General features: G+C 44.9%; 1 protein-coding gene across 2 annotated transcripts in view; it reads left to right on the top strand.

Annotated features, from left to right (window-relative positions):
• The window catches only part of FMN2 (formin 2), a 223,718-nt gene that overhangs the window by 26,246 nt on the left and 177,739 nt on the right, over positions 1 to 19,733 (top strand). For both annotated transcript variants that reach the window (XM_077345246.1, XM_077345237.1), the window contains one exon: positions 14,108 to 14,274. In XM_077345246.1, the coding sequence (XP_077201361.1) occupies positions 14,108 to 14,274 (167 nt within the window). The remainder of the gene's footprint in view (positions 1 to 14,107; positions 14,275 to 19,733) is intronic.

The raw sequence follows: 19,733 nt of genomic DNA, 5'->3' as shown, positions 1-19,733 counted from the left end.
TCACACTTCTTCATAATCCACAAGGCCAACAGGGACTGGAGAATCATACTGTACTTAAAATTTGTCAAGAACCATATTGCCCTCCAAAGGTTCCAGATAGAGACACTCTGTTCAATAGCGGAATCCCTCCAGGAGGGAGAGCTTCTTACCTTGTTAGATTTGATGGAGGTATACCTCCATGTTCCAATTCATCAGACACATAGGTGCTACCTGAGGTTCTGTTCAAGGCCCAACCACTTCCAGTAGCAAGTCTTTCCATTTGGGTTGTCTACAACACCCAAGGTATTCACCAAGAACTCGATGAACCCAATAGTCATTCTGCAAACAGAGGGGTTACATCTGCATTCTTTCTTGGATGATGTTCTCCTTCATTTCAGCTCTACGGAGGCAGCTGTATCCAACACAGAATGGACAATGCAATGCTTGCAGAAGTTTGGATTCCTAATCAACAGATTGAAGAGTTGCTTAATCCCATCCCAGCAGATATAGCACCTGGGAGTCATTATCAATACTGCCCAGAGGAAACTTTTCCTTACAGAAAAGAATATCTCCAGCACATGGGCAAACATTTTAGGATTACTACGCAGATGTCCACTCTCATACCTTGCCAGTCTGATGCATTTGTTAGTAGCTAACATGGAAGCCCTCCAGTGGGGTTATTGGCATGTATGGGTCCTCCAGGCCTTCCTCAGTCTTTATCAAATGCAGATCACCAATGAATGGGCTTGTATCATCCTCCTGTCTCTTTCCTTGAAGCAAAACCTCCTTTTGTGGATGAAGCCTCCAAATCTTTGCCAGGGTAAGTTCTTCTCCATCCCAGAAGAAGTACAAAATTTTATGGATGTCAGTTTAAAGGTATGGGGGGGCATTCTTGAACCAGACTTCAGCCCAGGGAGTCTGATCCCCTCAGGAAGCACCCCTTCCCATTAACATTCTAGAGGTCAGGGTGATTTTCCTGGCTCTACAGGCATTTCAGCCCCGAATCCAGAGGAGAGACATTTTAATCAGGACCGACAACATCACAGTCCGTGCCAATCTGAACCACCAAAGTGGATCCAGATCACTCCACTGGGAGGTCTCCCGAATCATCAACTGGGTGGAGAGAAATCTCTCTCTCTCTCCGGGTGGACCAACTCAAAGGTATGTTGAATCTCAAGGCAAACTAGCTCAGCTGGCAGCAGATTCAGGAAGGGGAATGGACATTTAAGGAGGAGCTTTTCCATCTAATAGTGGTTCATGTTGGTATGTCAGTGACCGACCTGTTTGTTTCAGAGTCAAATCATCAGGTAGCTTGCTTCATGATGTGAGGGCACAGATGCTCTTCACACATGGTGGCCAACAGGTGTGTTGTATACCTTTCCTCCTCTTTCCATGCTACCCAGACTTCTCCACAGGATATCTTGTCTCTTAGCTATGGTAATCTTAGTGCTACCTCATTGTCAAGGTGCTCTTGGTTTTCAACAGTACTCCAATTTTTGGTAGGAGCCCCAAATGACACTTCCAATGCTTCTGGATCTCCTTCACCAGGGTCGGATATGGCACCCAGACTCCTCCTGAATGCATTTAACTGCTTGGAAATTGAAAAGGTCTCCTAAAGAAAAAGAGTTAGTCAAAGGAGGTAACTACATCATCCTTTCTTTCCACAGGAAATCCAATATCAAAATCTATAACATAACCTGGAAGGCGTTTTTCAGGCGGGGGTGATTCAAGATGGGGGTGATGTCTTACATCCCTCTGTGGCTGATATTTTAGGATTTCTGCTGGAAGGTCTTTCCCAGGGTCTCAAACCTGCTGCCTTGTGCAGGAAGGTGGCAGCCCTATTTTCGGTTCACCCTCGAGTTGGAGAATTTCAACTTTCAAGACACCCTCACGTATCAAAGTTTCTCAAAGGGACAGCTTCCCTGGTGCCTCTGCAGGTTCAGAGGTTTCCATCCTGAAATCTTAATATAGTTCTCAAGGCTCTTATCAAGACTGCATTTGAACCAATCACTTCTGTTCCACTGAAATGGCTTAGGATGAAAATCCTGGTTTTGGCGGTGATCACCTCAGTTCAACGTATTTCACAAGAACAAGGTTGTCCTATAAATGGATCTGTCTTTCCAGCCCCAGGTTGCAACCCGATTCCATAAGCCACAAAAAATCAATTTACCTTTGTTTTTTCCCAACTCAAAGCACCCAAAGAAGAGGGAATGGCATACACTTGATTTCTGCAGGGCCCTCATGGCCATTCTCATCAGGACAGAGAGTATTAGATGTTCTGATACCCTCTTTATCTCTGTATCTCCCCCAAATACAGGATGTGAACTGTCCAAGGTAGCCATAAGCAGATGCTTGAGGTTATGTATCTTTGAATGCATAAGGCACAGGGTCAGAAGCCTCCTGAGGTTATGGCACATTCGATTAGAAGCACTGTGATCAGTGTGTCCTTGGCTAACAAAGCCTCTGTGTTAGAAATTTGCAAGGTGGCATCCTGGGTCTCAGTGGCTATATTTACAAGAAACTATAAAATAGATGCTTATAGCTCTTCAGAAGTCTTATTCAGTAGGCACATATTACAGCACATAGTGGACGGGGGTGCAGACATCACACCCACAACTGACTAGTGCTCTGGAAGGTCTCATACTGCAAATGTCCTCCGCTCCAGAGGGAGAATGACCAGTGGACACTTACCATAAGGGGTCATTTTCCTCTGGAGTAAGGAGGATATCTGCCCCTTCACGTTGTCACACGCATCTCCATAGAGCTCAGATTCCTCTTTTGGGGTTTTTGCATTTCTGTTTCTTCTCTATCTACTTCCTTAAGGGAAGTATAGTTCCAGTGTTAAGTTATAGCCAGTCTTTTAGCTCTCAGAGGATCCCAACTGGCAAGAGAGGGAATGCCATGGTGCAGGACTGGATCCAGAGGGAGGGCTTTTCTATTTAACTCTTGCCGTCCTGAAAAGCTGGTAGCAAAACCCATTCTGCAGCTGTCCTTCTTACACCAGAGGAGAATAACCCCTCATGGTAAGTGTCCACTGGTGTCACCTGCCTGCTTTTAAAGTTCTTTATCAATATAAAAATCCATCTTTCCCAAGATTACTTCTTCAACGAAACTCTGTGATATGTCTACATAGTCAACAAATTGCTTTGATAATAGTGCATACCTTTCATAATCATCAGTAGGGGTACATAATCTATTTTTATCTTAGACGTTCCTGGAGACAACAAACAGCATCCAAATTTTTAAATCATCTGTGTTGATACTGAACATAGGTTTTGTTGAAGCATTATGACATCTAGCTTTTTAATATACCTTATTAGATAAAATGTATTTGTGCTTAACGTTGTTCAGATCGCTAACAATTGTGTAATGGTTTTTGCTTAAGTTTTTGATCTGGCTCATACAGGCCAACTAATTAGAACTATTTTTCTTATCCTGCATGGATTCTGTCTTTCTACTTTTATTTTTAGGAGAGCTAAGGATCAGTGTTTGTATTCAGTTTGTCTTCTGTGATAAATGTTCTGGGACGAAGCACTGTCATCACCCACAATACATAAAAGGACTAAGTTGGCGAGTCAATTGCTGTTATTTTTAGCCCTTTATAATCAGACTGTAAAGTCTGATGTCAAGCTCTGTCTTCCCAAGCCTTCCTCTGCCAGCTCCTTTTGTTTCGTTCTCTTGTCCCTAGCAACGTCTTTGTTACTAACTTGCTATTCAGTTTAAGATGAAACTTTGACCGTCACATCATAGAACACTTGAGGTTTAGAGGCAGTATACAAAGATTATTTGAGGTTGAACAATGTAAACTGAATTAATGGATAATTCTGAAGAGCTAGAGAAGGCTACTCGTATAGGGAAATTCTGTATTTGGTAAGGTTTTGTTCTGGTTCACTTGGGTTGTGATTGTGTTTTGCTCCCTGACCCCACTTGCAACCCCCCCCCCCTTTCCCCAGCAGGCTGTCACTTGCAAGATATTTTGCAGTTGGATGTAGAAACAGATCTCTATATCTGTCTGTGTGCTGATGAAGGACAATTTTACTGATGTTATGGACTACCAAAAAAACAAATGAGTGGGTTCCAGGTCAGATCAAGGCTGAACTCTCCCTAGATGCTAAAGTGACTAAACTGAGGCTATCATACTTTGGTAACATTATAAGAAGACTAGAAGTTAAGCCCGCTGTACGCTAAATACAGCGGGCCCTAGGAGCCTCTCTCCCCGTCCCCTTCACAGTCGTGTGCCTGGGCTCACCTGTTGGGCTGCTGCCGATAGAACAGGAGGCATGCAAAGAGGAGGAGGAGGAGGAGTCGCGGCAGGGACTGCTGCGGGAAACCCTCAGCAGGCGGCTTCGCGAAAGCTGGAAGAGGTCGACGGGGTGCGCAGGCAACCTAGGGCTGGGCTCCTGGGCTGCAGACAACATGGCTGGGTCCTTCCTCCCCCCTGCTCATCCCCCACCCCTCCCTGTTCCCGGCATGGGGACGCAATGCATGCTGGGGCTGGTAGTCCAGCCACCGCCGGAGCGCAGCAGGCGCTTGTGGAAAGTTGTGGCGAGCACTCACAGTCTCGATGGAGGAGCTTGAGTTGGCGATCCTCCAGGTTCCTATTGCGGCGGCTGCTTGCTGGTTGGGGGGGGAGCGGAGTGTTGGCGGCAGCGGAGCGCGCAGGCAACCTAGGGCCGGGCTCCCGGTCTGCAGACAACATGGCTGGGTCCTTCCTCCCCCCTGCTCGTCCCCCCACCCCTCCCTGTTTCCAGCATGCACTGCACGGGGACACAATGCATGCTGGGGCTTGTAGTCCAGCCATGGCCGGAGCGCAGCATGCGCTTGTGGAAAGCTGTGGTGAGGACAGAGAGCGCTGGGAACTTCGGGCAGCCTGGAAGCTATCCCAGCCGCACAGGCCTTGCGGCCGACTCACTGGCTTCAGGCTGGGCGCAGGAGCTGGGCCACTGTGTATGTGACGCAGCAGCAAGGCTCTTCTGGCGACCCTGAAGCATCTCGCAGTCCCGATGGAGGAGCTTGAGGCGGCGGTCCTCCAGGTTCCTATTGCGGCGGCTGCTTGCTGGTTGGGGGGGAGCAGAGTGTTGGCGGCAGCGGTAGGCGGTGGCCTGATGCGCCGGGAGGCGCTTTGCGCCTCCCGGCACGCCAGGCCTCCGTGGAGGGAGGACCCGCAAAGGAGCAACCGTGAGCCGCGCCTAGCGCGGCTCGCGGTTGCTCGGGGCTGGCAATCGGAGGGACCAATCGGCATGTGCGAAGCGCCTGCCGATTGGTCCCTCCGATTGTCTGTCCGGAGGAAGGGTCCAATCCGGACCCTTCCTCATCTCGGACACATCCCGCCCCAGAACGCCTTACTGATTTATTTAGTCCGTGGCACTCGCGGCGCCACGGGCGGTGTACAGACAGGAGTCATTGGATAAGACAATAATGCTAGGAAAAGTTGAAGGCAGTACGAAAAGAGGTGGATTGACTCAATCAAAAAATCCATGGCCCTTAGTTTTCAAGATATGAGCAAACCTGTTAACAACAGGGCATTTGGGAGAATGCCAATTCATGGAGTTGCCATAAGTCTGAGGCAACTGAACAGGCTTAATTCTTCTCACGCAGAGAAAATGCAGGGTTTGGGACATTAGCACAGAGGTTTGCATCAGTCTAGGACACCCAGCTTCCTTCTTCTGCCCTGAAGTTCACTGTATGAACCTGGGCCAGTCTCATATCCTCTGACCATTTCAGCATTAGGAGACATACCTTCTTTTAGCCTCTCTTTGGATTTCCTTTGGATGCTGCGAGTTGACTCTAGCCTTTCCATATTTTGGCTTTCCTCTTCTTATTTCTTGGGCTGAAATTTGCAACATAAGCCCAACAGTGGCAGCCTCCCATCATTCTTTGCTCCCTTCTCCTTTTCTAAAAATGTTTGTGTGTGTTTTTGTTTTTGTTTTTTGTAAAATGGTGCCTGCTTGCACCTTTGTTTTCATTGTGCCCCTTATAATATGATAGTGTGATCATCAGAAGTGGCACAGCACACATGAAAACACAAAAGGCGGCTGTAGTCTGAAAAAAGCCCTAGACAACATTTATCTCACAGGTGTAACAAGAAAAAAATTGCAGCCCAAACCTCTGGTCCCAGGGAGATAGATTCAGAACTTTCACCAGTTAACAGTTAAAGTAAGGAATGAATGCAGCCTTTAATTTATTTGAGTGGTATCAAACTGGCATTCTTTGGAAATTTGTATGTAAATGCGGCCATTCTTGTGGAGTTGGCAGAAGTTCAACAATTCTCAATTTCAGCAACACCACAAAAATATTGTATATTAATACTGTGAGCAGTGTTATACAAAGCAGTTCTGATATGGAATGGCGGAATGAGCTCCTGAGAGAGTTGAGGGCCCTGGCAGATCTTTCCCAGGTCTGCAGGGCCTGTAAAACAGAACTCTTCCACCAGGTCTTCAATTGAGGCCAGGGCAGGTAAAACCTGGGCTCCTCCCTGAGCTAGCCAGGTCATCAGGCTACCCCTGTGGATGTCCTCCTGAGGCAGTTTTTAAGAAGTCTGTTGAGCTGCGGAGAGGGAGTTTCTGTGGCTGCCAGGGTAGGGTTTAATGAGGCTTTATGTCTAATTATGGGGTTTTTATTGTGATGGATTGCCGTTCCCACCACGAGCCACTGTGTGGGAGTGGTAGACTATAATTGGAATTATGAATAAAGAAATAATTTCAACAACAGAGTTATACATACATGTCTCTCTGGACTCCTCCAAACTTAACATCAGTTTTGGGTGGGAATGTGCTTCTTTTTGGCCAAAGACAACAGGTCCCTACCAGAATCATAAACATCACTGGAGACATTCTTTTTTAGAAATATATTTTGCCATTAAACTAAGGGGTGGCAGAAAAAGGCAACCTATAAATTAAAATATAAATATAAAATAATTCTTAAGCTAACATTTATGACTGAGAAATGTAAAACCTTTGGTTAAAAAACAGAATTGTTTATTAATTTTCTATTATCTTGGCACTTGTTAGCATTCTGCATTGCAGAACCTTGGCAATATATAGGTTTTTATCAGCTCTGTCTTGAACTTAGACTAAAATTTACTATATAATACAATTAGCTGTGGCTTTTACAATACAGATTGGAGCATCACCCAAAAGTGATATCACATCGTTTCCATACTCCACCCTCCTAGGCACTGGCCTCAAAATCTCCTGGCATTTGCTGAGGCAGTTCCGGCAGCATTATGTATAATTCATTTTTGAGCATTTTAATTTTTACTGACGATGCTCCCATGAGAACCTTGGCCCCTGCATTCTGGAATGGACTTTACATTGGATATAATTGAGGGATGGGGCCCCCCTCTTTGCCACTTGGACCAATCATTTTGAAATTTGAAGGAGAGTCAGTGAAGAGAGTCAGTGAAGAGACTCGCAGAGCTCCCCTGAAAGTTTGAAGGCTGTACCTCAAATCCTCACCCCCCCAGGCCTCTGGAAAGATGGGAATGGTGAAATTCCCATTATAGTCTATGGCACCATCGACTTTCATGGGTGTTGAAGCTGAGGTGGCTGAATCGGGCTTTTCATGTACAAGCCTACTCATGATGCCATAAGGGGTGGCATTCAAAAGCACTATGCTATGATTATATGCATAGGCATTGCAGTGGAGATGTATTATTAAAATAAAATAGCAGGCATTGCGGGACCCTTAAATTGTGTCAGAATATGGAGGAAGGGGATTGGTTGCTTGAATTGATTGACAGGGGGACATGTGACCCGTATAAAGTGTGTTGCTCTCTTCTGCATCAGGTGGGGAGGGTAAGATGCGCAAAAACTAGGCAGACAAAGGTGAGACAGCAAAAAGGTGAGGAGGGCCTGGGGGGCTGCGATATAATGTCATGCTTTGCCATTCCATGGCTATGACGCTATTTTTACTAATGTGTGGATATGTCTTGAGTTCCTCCTCAGAATAGTAGAAGTCTTTGAAAAAAAATTGCAGATCCCCCACCCACAGAGCAAGGAAGAGAGACTACCCATACAAGGATAACCTCCAATCCACAGATGAGACAAAACCTTCAATAGAATTATAGGTGTCCAATAATTCGTCCTATATACATGTTACCATATGAAACTGTAGTCATTCAATTATGTCACTCTTTAGAAAGAGTATGTATTTCAAAGTCGTTCACCCTTTCACTGCAGGAGCACAAAGAGCTACCATCAGTCCACCAATTAGACTACAGTCAGTTGGCAGAGCCAGATGTGTCACCCACTGCCTGCTGGCAAACAAAAATTTCCATATATATGGCTTTATCTTGAATTAAATAAGAATATATATTTTATATCTATTCTGAAAAAGATCTTAATTATACAGTGGTGGAATTCTGTGTCTTCTGACCCTGGTACCTAGATTCTTTTCAGTGTCAACCCATTAGATGTTAGAATGGGACTTTCATAGAAACATGTCATTTTTTCTCTCTGAATCTTCTGAAAGTCAGAAATAATAATAATGACTTGGTTCTTATATGCTGCTTTTTTCTACCAGAAAGGAGTCTCAAAGTGGCTTATAATCACCTTCCCTTTCCTCTCCCCACAACAGACACCTTGTGAGGTGGGTGAGGCTGAGAGAGCCTTGATATTGCTGCTCGATCGGAACAGCTTTATCAGTGTTGTGGCGAGCCCAAGGTTACCCAGCTGGCTGCTTGTGGGGGAGAGCAGAATCATACCCAGCTCACCAGATTAGAAGTCCACTCTCCTAACCACTACACCTAACTACTACTCTTTAACAAGAAATGTATTCCATGATGGCCAAATAATCTTTTAATTTAAGACACAGTTCAAATATTGAGAAACATCTTGTTTAACATGTTTGAATAATTAAGATCCTGGGTGATCATTTCCATTTCTTTGGTATAGAAATTGTTATGAGAAGTAGTTTATTTGAGCCATTAGGTTACTGCCAAATTTGCAAGAAGAGCACGTTTTTGTAAACTTGATGAAATCTTCAACCGAAAGCGGACTGTACTTGTAACACATAGTAGATACTCTGGGTTTAGAATCAGAATTATAGAGTTGGAAGGGATTTCCAGAGCCCTGATATTACTGTTCCATCAGGACAGCTGTATCAATGCTGTGGTGAGTCCAAGGTTACCCCCCTGGCTGCATGTGGAGGAGGAACGGAGAATCAAACCCAGCTCAGCAGATTAGAAGTCAGCACTCCTAACCACTACACCAAGCTGAAAGTGATTCTTTGCTTCAGGATGGTTGAATAAAGCACTGTTCAGAAAGAACATTTCTGTGTCAGGCATGTTATGTTTCTTACTAATGTGAAATAATGACTACCATGTTGGGTTTGGTTATAGGAAACCAGGGTTCAGATTCTTGCGGGCCCAATGAGGTAATTCAGGTCCCCCGAGCCTGTTTATTTCTCTAACTAATATTTATTAATGTTTATTTCTCCAAGTCTAATCTGACAGGATTGATGAAAGTTTGAAATGAAATACTTCCAATGTAAACTGATCTGAGATCCTAGGCCAGTTGGCCACAAATTCCATGTCAAAGAACGTGAGATTTGCTAATTCATTGTGATCTTCTGTATGTTTGCAGAGTACTAAAACCTGAAATTGTGAAGCAGCAATAATTTATTTATTTATTTATACTGCGATTTATGCCCCGCCCCTCCCGGCAGGCTAGTTCAGGCTAGCTTCCATCATTTTAAAATCACATAGAAAACTATGTGGTGCAATTCATCTATAAATTAACATTAAATTAACAGTAAAACAAAACCATTAAAAGCTTTAAAATTGAACCTATTTACTGATTCACCATCAGATATTACTGCCTTCAGTTTTTTTATTTTTTTTTTCGGGGTGGGGAGGTTGTATCCATTTAGATGGAGCACATTATTGTTTTGTTTCAAGTCATTCTGATGTTCATTGGCCCTAACTAAATGACTGGCGAAAGAGCTCCATCTTGCAGGCCCTTCAGAACTGACCCAGCTCTTGGAGGGCCCAAGACTGAAAAGACCCTGGCCCAGTGTGATGTCAGACAACTTCTTTTGGGTCAGTGATCATCTATTTGTTGGAACTGGATGATCATAATGTCCTTTGAGAGATATAGTTAGCTAAGTGGTCCCTCAGATACACTATGTCCAGACCACTTATGGCCTTGAAGGTTAGCACCAATACTTTAACGCAGATCCAGAATTTAACTTGGGAGCCAGTGCAGCTGCCTCCAGATAGGCCATATGTGAGCTCTCCACAATGTTCTAGTGAGGACTTGGACAACTGCATTCTTGGCCAGCTGCAGTTTCTGATCAGTGTCAAGGGAAGGAAGGCCTGCATAGAGCATGTTATAGAAATGTTATAGAAATCTAATTTGGAGGTGACTAATTGTTCTTTTCTGAGGAATTGTTTGTACATCCCCAAATATTATTGCCAGTAGGGCTCACTTGATCAAGTTGTGATGAATCACTGCAAATTATTACTATTTACAGGCAAATGCCATGCTGAGATGATAAAAGAAACAGAAACAAGTTACCATGAGATGAACAATTTGCCAATGCACTTTCTCTAAAATGGTAGCACTTTTGATCTTTTGGAGTTATGGGAGTTGGCCTCATGTTGACACTGAAGAATAAAAGCACACATGTAAATTCACATCTTTAACATGTAAAAATACAATTTAAGTTTGCAGGTAAGGATGTGTGAAATCTCCATTAGTTCAGATAGATAATACTGTTGTCTTATTGATCATGGGCACTAAATTTTGGTTATGGTTATCTACTAGAATTATATGTGGTGAAGTTTTCACTCACCATGTCAATCTTGTTTGAACATATATTTTGCAAATACTGACCACATTATCATGAAGCATTCACTTGACATCAAAATTCTCTCCTCATACTAGCTTAATAAATGTATAGAAAATTTTAAAATATTTATGGTGCTTGTTAAGCTTTATATGTGTTAGCTAGTCTGTGTATATATCCTCTTTTGTTCTTTCTATTTCTACCATTTGTTCACAGCTGTGCCATGTTAATCTGTTTCTGGAGGTATATTAAAGTTGACTTGGCTTTCATGCCATAAGATTTGTTTAAAATGACAGATTGCGCTTGAAATTCACCATATCTTTCCCCCTCATTATCAGCGTCTAAAAGACATGTGACATCACGTCACTGTCCAAATAAGCATCTGAATGCTTCTACCTGTCAAGCAATTCTATAGTGCTTTTGAATGAATATTTTTAAATAGTTGTATGATAATTTTTTCACTTCCATCATTTCCTAAATGACAACTCAAAAAGAGATAGTCTCTCTGATTTTAATGTTCACTTTTATTTGTTGCAGTTAAGGATGTGGCCATTTGTTTCCTTTTCAGAGAATTATAATTTTCTTGTCAGTACCTATTTAATTTTTTAGAAATTTTGATAGGCTATAGTCACAGTCATGAAGGAAAATCTAAGCTTGTTATAATTGTAGTGATGAAACTCTCTTGGAGGGAGTGGAACTCCCTCTCTTCGCATGAATGGTTGTTTCTTCTGGAATAGCTAGAAATGCCAGTCCTCAGTTGGGACCTAGGGAGCCCCTGAAATTATACCTCCTCTTCAGAGAGAGAACCACACTCAAAGAGTTGTTGTCAATGGTGTTTCATCAGACTGGAGAGAGGTGAGTAGCGGGGTACCTCAGGGCTCGGGGCTCGGTCTGGTACTTTTTAACATATTTATTAATGATCTAGATGAGGGGGTGGAGGGACTACTCATCCAGTTTGCAGATGACACCAAATTGGGAGGACTGGCAAATACTCCGGAAGATAGAGACAGAGTTAAACGAGATCTGAACACAATGGAAAAATGGGCAAATGAGAACAAGATGCAATTTAATAAAGATAAGTGTAAAGTTCTGTATCTGGGTCAGAAAAATGAAAAGCATACCTACTGGATGGGGGATACGCTTCTAGGTAACACTGTGTGTGAACGAGACCTTGGGGTACTTGTGGATTGTAAACTAAACATGAGCAGGCAGTGTGATGCAGCGGTAAAAAAGGCGAATGCCATTTTGGGCTGTATCAACAGGGGCATCACATCAAAATCACAAGATGTCATAGTCCCATTGTATACGGCACTGGTCAGACCACACCTGGAGTACTGTGTGCAGTTCTGGAGGCCTCACTTCAAGAAGGACGTAGATAAAATTAAAAGGGTACAGAGGAGAGCGACGGAGATGATCTGGGGCCAAGGGACCCACCTATGCCCCCTATGAAGATAGGTTGAGGGACTTGGGAATATTCAGCCTGGAGAAAAGGAGGTTGAGAGGGGACATGATAGCCCTCTTTAAGTATTTGAAAGGTTGTCATTTGGACGAGGGCAGGATGCGGTTTCTGTTGGCTGCAGAGGAGAGGACACGCAGTAATGGGTTTAAACTTCAAGTACAACGCTATAGGCTAGATATCAGGGAAAAAAATTTCACAGTCAGAGTAGTTCAGCAGTGGAATAGGCTGCCTAAGGAGGTGGTGAACTCCCCCTCACTGGCAGTCTTCAAGCAAAGGTTGGATACACACTTTTCTTGGATGCTTTAGGATGCTTTGGGCTGATCCTGCATTGAGCAGGGGATTGGACTGGATGGCCTGTGTGGCCCCTTTCAACTCTATGATTCTATGATTCTATGACTAAAGAGATCAGTTCCCCTGGAGAAAATGGTTGCTTTGGAGGGTAGACTCCATAGTATTCTACAACAATACTGAGGTTCCTCCTTGCCCCGAATCCCATCCACTCCTATCTCCACTCCCAAAGTCTCCAGGTATGTCCCAATCCAGAGCTGGCAACCCTAGTTAAAATTGGGTGGCTCATAGTTATGACTCCAGCAGTTGTTAAGTCTATGTTGTTCCCTGTCTTGCTCTTCTGCACATTAAAGAAGGATTTGAAGACACTCTAGCCTTAGGGCAGACCATTGACCCATCTCCACATGGGAGATGGTGTCTGAAGTGGGTCTTCTCCTTCATCAGGCCTTTGGATTCTGCTCAAATAGGTAGAGTATTCAGCCGGCTGCTTATTAAAAGGTAGAGCTTGTGTTGTCCACATATTGGTGACATCCCAACCCATACCTCTGGACCAGATGGCCTAGAAGGCACCTAAAGATGTTAAAGAGAATCAGGGAAAGAAGTGTACCTTGAGGAACCCCATATTGGAGTTCACTATGTTTACCATGGGAAAGTTACATAAGTATGTGTTTGCTGTACTATTGATGGTCCAGCCAAATGCACACACCTATGCCCCACTCATATTTGGGGAGGTACCACACCTGCTTCCACAGGACTCTTCCCTGGAAAAGACAGTACCTTGGTGTCTGACCATGGAGAATGTAGTATATGGAACTCCTTCCTAAGTGGAATTTCCTTTCTTCACATGCATGGGTGTGTCTCTTGTAATATACCTGTTAGAACTGGGTTGCTGGTAGTTAGGACTCCAGCCCTTGTGAAGTCTATATTGTTTCCTTCCTTGCTGTTCTGCACATTAAAGAAGATTTTGAAGACACCTTGAGTGTCATATCTCGATGGCCTTAGGGCAGATCACTCACCCGCCTCCACAGTTAGTACACTTTACAGAGGAGCCAAACACCACAAAACCTGATTTTCTATCAAATAATGGCTCCATAGTGTAGTTTGCAATAAATCTTAATCACATGTAATAACTCTCCAAAATGATAAACCATCTCAGAAGCAGACAGTGAATATAGAGTCAACATCTAATGAATTCAGATAGAAAATACTATTTCACACAGGAAAAAAAATGATTTGCTTCTTAAGAACCAACTGGGTGTAGTGGTTTAGAGCAGCAACTTCTAATCTGGCAAGCTGGGTTTGATTCTCCACTCCTCAGCATGCAGCCAGCTGGGTGACTGTGGGCCAGTCACAGTTCTCTCAGCCCTACATACCTCTGGAGAGAGGAAGGATAGGCAATATTAAGCCACTTTGAGACTTCTTCAGGCAGTGAAAAGCAGGGTATAAAAACACAATTCCTCCTCCGCCTCCATTTTGTTTCTCTTAAGTCATGTGACTGCTAAGTACAAACACTTTTGGTTACATGTTAACTTAGATACTTTTTATGCTTTATAGGCAATTGCTGTTGATCACTATGTTAATTAATTCTTACAGGCCGAACTCTTCTGGAAAAGCTATCTAGCCAGCAGGAAAATGCACCGCAAGAAGAAGCAGAGAAGCTTTGTTCTTGGATCATTGCAATGGGTCTTTTACTCCCCTTCAGCGATTGCTTCAGAGAGCCGTGCAATCAAAGTGCACAACAAAGTGCACCAACTTTTGATGTAAGTCCCAGTATAAATCTTGGTTTTATTGATAAGAAATATTTGGATTAATATCCATATGCTTTATGTGAATGAGATGGAGGCGGATCAACAGATTGCACTTCATGTATCATTTCCCTCTCTTTACAGAGCGGAGAACAATGTGCACTAGGAGTGCGCATCCCAATCTATCCAAGCCAAAAATATTCCCCAAAAATGCTCTCCTACATGGCCAAGAGAGAGGGAGATGGGAAAACTCTTCCCCAATGATCTGTCTCCCTTTCTCCAGGATGCATGGCCAAGACAGACTGAAATGGGAAGCATCTTCCTGGTGATCTCCCCCCTTACTTCTGGCCACGATGAGCCATGGCTGGGAGACAGGTGCAAGGGTTTCCCTTCCATGGTGATTCCCCCTCCTTGAAGCCAGAGCAAGCCTTGGATGAAAGAGTGGTGGAAGAGAACGCCTTCCAGGGTAATTCCTGTTCTTTCTCCCAGGCAGAATAAGCCTGGGCTGGGAGAAAGGTGGGTGGGCATCTCTTTCAGGACAGTTTCCACCCACCTTGGCTATGGAGAGCATTAGCTCGGGGAAAAGTGGAAAGGAGTCCCTGCCATTCCCCTCCCACTTTCTCCTGGCCAGGACAAGCCTTAGCTAGGAGAAAGGTGGAAGGAAAGTTCCTTCCAGGGCAATCCCAGCCATAGCAAGAAAGTGAGACTCAAACCTCCAGGACTGGTTTGGTTTGGGTGGGGCCTATTTGGCTCAGTTTGTTTTAGGGTTTGTTTTAGGAGTTACCCTGAACAAAATTGAATCAACCATCCCTATTTATTTACTTAATTCCCTTTTTTCCCACTGGGGAAAAATTAGTATTAAAATGAATAATTTACAAATATTTACTTACATAAATGTTTCTGAGTTTGGTACCACACTGTCTGTTTCCCACAAGACAGAAAACGTTTCCATAATCAGTATTAGGAAATACAAGCAGTAGGTGAGGAAGGTAGCCAATATCAATCTAGTTGTGTTGTGCAACAGGACCTTTAAATGCCTGGAAAAGGGGAAACTAATTCAAACATTTTTGCTGTAGTTTCAAAATTTCAGAAAATTTTACATACATCGCATAGCTAATATATTTCCAACGGTGCTGATTTTATGTGTTACAAGACCATACAAGAATATGTTTTTCTACTAGTAAAAAAGTATATAAGTATAGCTTCAATCTTTTTGCTGTTGTTGTATGTTACCCAAAATGAAGTTATTATAATTCCTCACTGTGGCATTTTTCTATTTAGCCAGTACTCTGCTTTCTCACAATAGTGTCATCTGTTGTCCTATTAAAGCATTGCTTAAAAGATCTCTAGCACATTTAAATTTAATTTGTATACATGTTTGATTTGTTTTATACTTACATTTAGGATTTATTATTATTATTATTATTATTATTATTATTATTATTATTATTGAGTTGGTTGTAGGCTTAGTAATAAATACCACACAATAGTAAAAGGGAGAGGGAATCTGAGAGGAGGGGACGTTAGTAGGGGGTAGAGGACATGGCAAGAACTGGTGGAGGACTGCCAGAGGGGAAGGAGGGTCAATGGGGAGATGTCACAACAAAGAGAAGCATTGCCTGCAGAAAAGATGCATCAGGGAACTGAGGCAATAAAAGAAAAAGTGGTGCTTGTATTGGTCTAATAGAGGGCCCCAAGAGGGCCCAGAAGCCAAAGAGGCAAAAGAGGCAGGGAAGGTAAAAAAAGTTAATGAAACAGGTGATAAAAGGGAAGGGATTAACGCAAGGCAGGACTTGCAAAATATACACGGGACAGAGCTTGATAAAGCAGAAGGGCTGGCTGAAATCAGTGTAAGACTGAAATGGAAGGGAGGAAGTGTAATAGAAGGTTTAAAACCAAAGAACTGATGGGTGAACCCATCATGATGCTATGGTTAATTGACTGGCAGCCTTTTCATTGATGCATTTTGCTTCTCCCCCTTCTAAATGGTAACTAGCGAAACTGACAACTGAAATGGCTTGTAGCATTTCAGCCTTACAGTGGGGTGTGTAAGCCAATCCACTGTCGGGCTGAAATGGCTGGCAGTCATTTTAAATCTCTCTTTCACTTCCCTTAGTTTGAAAGGGGGAGAAACCAATTGAAGGATTTAAATGGACTGAACCCAATAAGTATAGGAATAGTATAGGAATAGGCTGCCTAAGGAGGTGGTGAGCTCCCCCTCACTGGCAGTCTTCAAGCAAAGGTTGGATACACACTTTTCTTGGATGCTTTAGGATGCTTAGGGCTGATCCTGCGTTGAGCAGGGGTTGGACTAGATGGCTTGTATGGCCCCTTCCAACTCTATGATTCTATGATTCTAAGTATGGGGTTAGGTAGACACAGACTAGATGTTCTTTGAAAACAACAGCTCTTTATTGAGTCAAATTCCAACTCCAAACACCGAACAAAACACACAAGCACAATATGAACTTATATAGACTTTGGAGAACCTGCTGAAGAACCTGATTGTTCCTAAGCAGAAGCAGTTAATTGCTCTATTTAGTGAGTTCAAATGTGTATTTTGATTGACTGTTATTGTGCAGTTCCCGAGCGCTTATTTTTTATATTTTTTTAATTTATTACATTTACTAGATATTAAGCCCGCTGTGGCCAAAATACAGCAGGCCCTAGCATGGTGGGTGGGTGGAGAGATGGGGCGAAGGAAGGACGAAAAGGAGAAAGAGAGACAGAAAGACAGAAAAAAAGAGAGGAAGAGACAGAAGAAGAGGGAGAGAAACAGGTAGCCAGAAAGAGGCAGATGGAAGAGAGGGAGGAAGGGAGAAAGGGAAAAACAAAGGGAATGCTGGGAGGAAGGGAAGGATAAAGGGGATGCTGGGAGAAAGGGAGGAACAGAGTAAGGTAGGTGGCCTTGGGACCTTCTGCCGGGCCCAGGGGCATGCTCGGCAGCTCCAGGGCCCAGCAGAAGGCTCGAGATGGCGGCGGCGGGCTTTGTGGCCTACTGCCATGCCCAGGGGCAGGCTCGGCTGCCCCAGGGCCCAGCAGAAGGCTTGGGACGGTGGCAGCGGGCTTTGCGGCCTACTGCCGGGCACGGGGCAGGCTCAGCTGCCCCAGGGCCTGGCAGAAGGCTCAGGACGGCGCCGGCTGGCTTTGTGGCCTACTGCCAGGCCCAGGGGCAGGCTCAGCAGCCCCAGGACCCGGCAGAAGGCTCGAGATGGCGGCAGCGAGCTTTGCGGCCTGCTGCCGGGCCCAGGGGCAGGCTTGGCTGCCCCAGGGCCCGGCAGAAGGCTCAGGACGGTGGCGGCGGGCTTTGCGGCCTACTGCCGGGCACGGGGCAGGCTCGGCTGCCCCAGGGCCTGGCAGAAGACTCGGGACGGTGGCGGCGGGGTTTGTGGCCTACTGCCGGGCCCAGGGGCAGGCGAGCCTGCCCCAGGGCCCAGCAGAAGGCTTCCTGGGCGAGGGGAAGCTGGCTGGAGGACTTACCGCTGGGGAAGGCTTCTTTCTCTGAGCGGTGACTCCCCGGCCAGCCCAGGCGAGGCTGGGCCAACCAGCCAATGGGGAGTCGCACTTTGCACGGCTCCCCATTGGCTGCTTGGCCCTCAAGTGACACTCGGAGGGCCCAATCAGGAGCCGCAAAGCAGGGGGGGGGGTTTAACGATATACCACCCTTGCCTTTCAGGGCAGTTCACATGGAACAAAACAAGAACAATACATCAAACTCAGTAACTATATCAAATGAAATGCAACAGTAATATTAATAACAATAAACAGATACAATCATATTCTAACAGAGTAAACAATCTAACAGAGCCATGATTTGTCAGTTCAGGTTTAAGGGTGGGAGGTTTGGGGGTGCAGTTGGTGTTGTTTAGCTTCAATCGACCTCAACCAAATGCCTGGCAGATGAGCTCCCCTTTTGCAGGCTCTGCGGAACTGTTTTAGTTCTATTGGGGCCCTGATCTCCTCTGGGAGCTCATTCTACCAGGTGGGAAGCAGGACAGAGAAGTCTCTGGCACTGATTGAGGTCAAGCAGACTTCCTTGGGGCCAGGGATCACTAGCCAGTTGAAGTTAGTGGAGCATAGAGCTCTTTGAGGGGCGAAGGCAGAGAGGCAGTCCTTCAGGTACACTGGGCCCAGACCATATATGGCCTTGAAGGTAATTACCAAAACCTTAAGCCAGATCCAGAATTCAACCCTGGCCATTGCAGTCTGGACCAGCTGTAGTTTCCAGATCAAAGTTAAGGGTAGGCCTGTGTAGAGCAAGTTGCAGAAGTCTAGTCTAGAGGTATCCATTGTGTTCCCGGGACAAGTAGGTTGCTAGTAGTTTGACTTGGCAAAGTGGTAGAATGCCAGCCACACTACTCTTGTGACCTGAGAATCCATTGAAAGGGGAACATCCAGGATCCCACCCAGGTTCCTGATGGAGCAAGTTACTTATAGCTGCACACCATCCAGGTTGGGCAGACGCGCTTCCTCATTTGGATCCTTCCTGCCCAGCCTAGAGCCTCCATATTTGCAGGGTTGATCTTCACTTGATTCTGACTGAGCCACCTTGTCACTACTTCCAGTCATCTAGCTAATGCTTCTGGGGGACAATCAGGGTGGTCATCCATCAGGAGGAAGAGCTGAGTATCATCTGCGTATTGGTGGCAACCCAGCCCGAACCTCTGCACCAGCTGAGCAAGAAGGCATATGAAGATGTTAAATGGGATCATTTCCACATGGAGGTGGACAATAACCGCCATCTCCTGCTTGCAAATGCACGATTGTAAACTGCGCATTTGGCTACTTCCTGACGGGAGACCCCTCCTGCATTATCCTGCCATCTTGTTGTGACTTTTCCCTCCTCAACAAGGCAGCAGAGAAGATGCAAGTGCAGGTTCCCCCCTCCCCACTTCTCGAGTTGTCAATCAACTCAAGCCACTAATCCCCTCACAGTGGTGGCTTTGGGGACACAGACTTCCTCCCCCCCCCCCAAGTCCCAAAATTAATTTAAAAAAATACTTCCAATAAAACATTTTTCAAGATTTCTTTTTGGGATTCTTAGCATAATGGTCTCAATTTATGTTTGCGTAGATTTCTGATAGGCTGGCCATAGTAATTGGGCCCCTATGATTGTGTGTTTACAGTAAAGATTAAAAATACAGAATACAGATGCCATGCTAATAGGGTAGGTCTGCTTCATTGCATGCCCTCCCCCTCTTTCCCTATTTATGCCCTACCACCAGAAAAAAACAAACAAACATGATTAGGGCTGGGCCCTTCAGCATCTGAAGCGACTGTTTGCACCCGAAGCAGCCAGCGCCGTGGGGGGGGGGGGGGAGGCACGGGCATCAGTGTGCTGGTGGGTACACACATGCAGGCGCAGAGCTCTGATCAATACACAAGCTTTTGTACAAAACTATTTTTGGCAAAGAGGGAGGGATGCAGGAAAATAAGCTGCAAGCCCTGCTAAGTATTTGAAGAGTACAAGGGAG

The sequence above is a fragment of the Paroedura picta genome, chromosome 1 (genome assembly GCF_049243985.1).
Source record: "Paroedura picta isolate Pp20150507F chromosome 1, Ppicta_v3.0, whole genome shotgun sequence".
Classification (NCBI taxonomy): domain Eukaryota; kingdom Metazoa; phylum Chordata; class Lepidosauria; order Squamata; family Gekkonidae; genus Paroedura; species Paroedura picta.
Note: the sequence above shows the minus strand (reverse complement) of the source record. Positions and strands in the feature narration are given on the sequence as shown.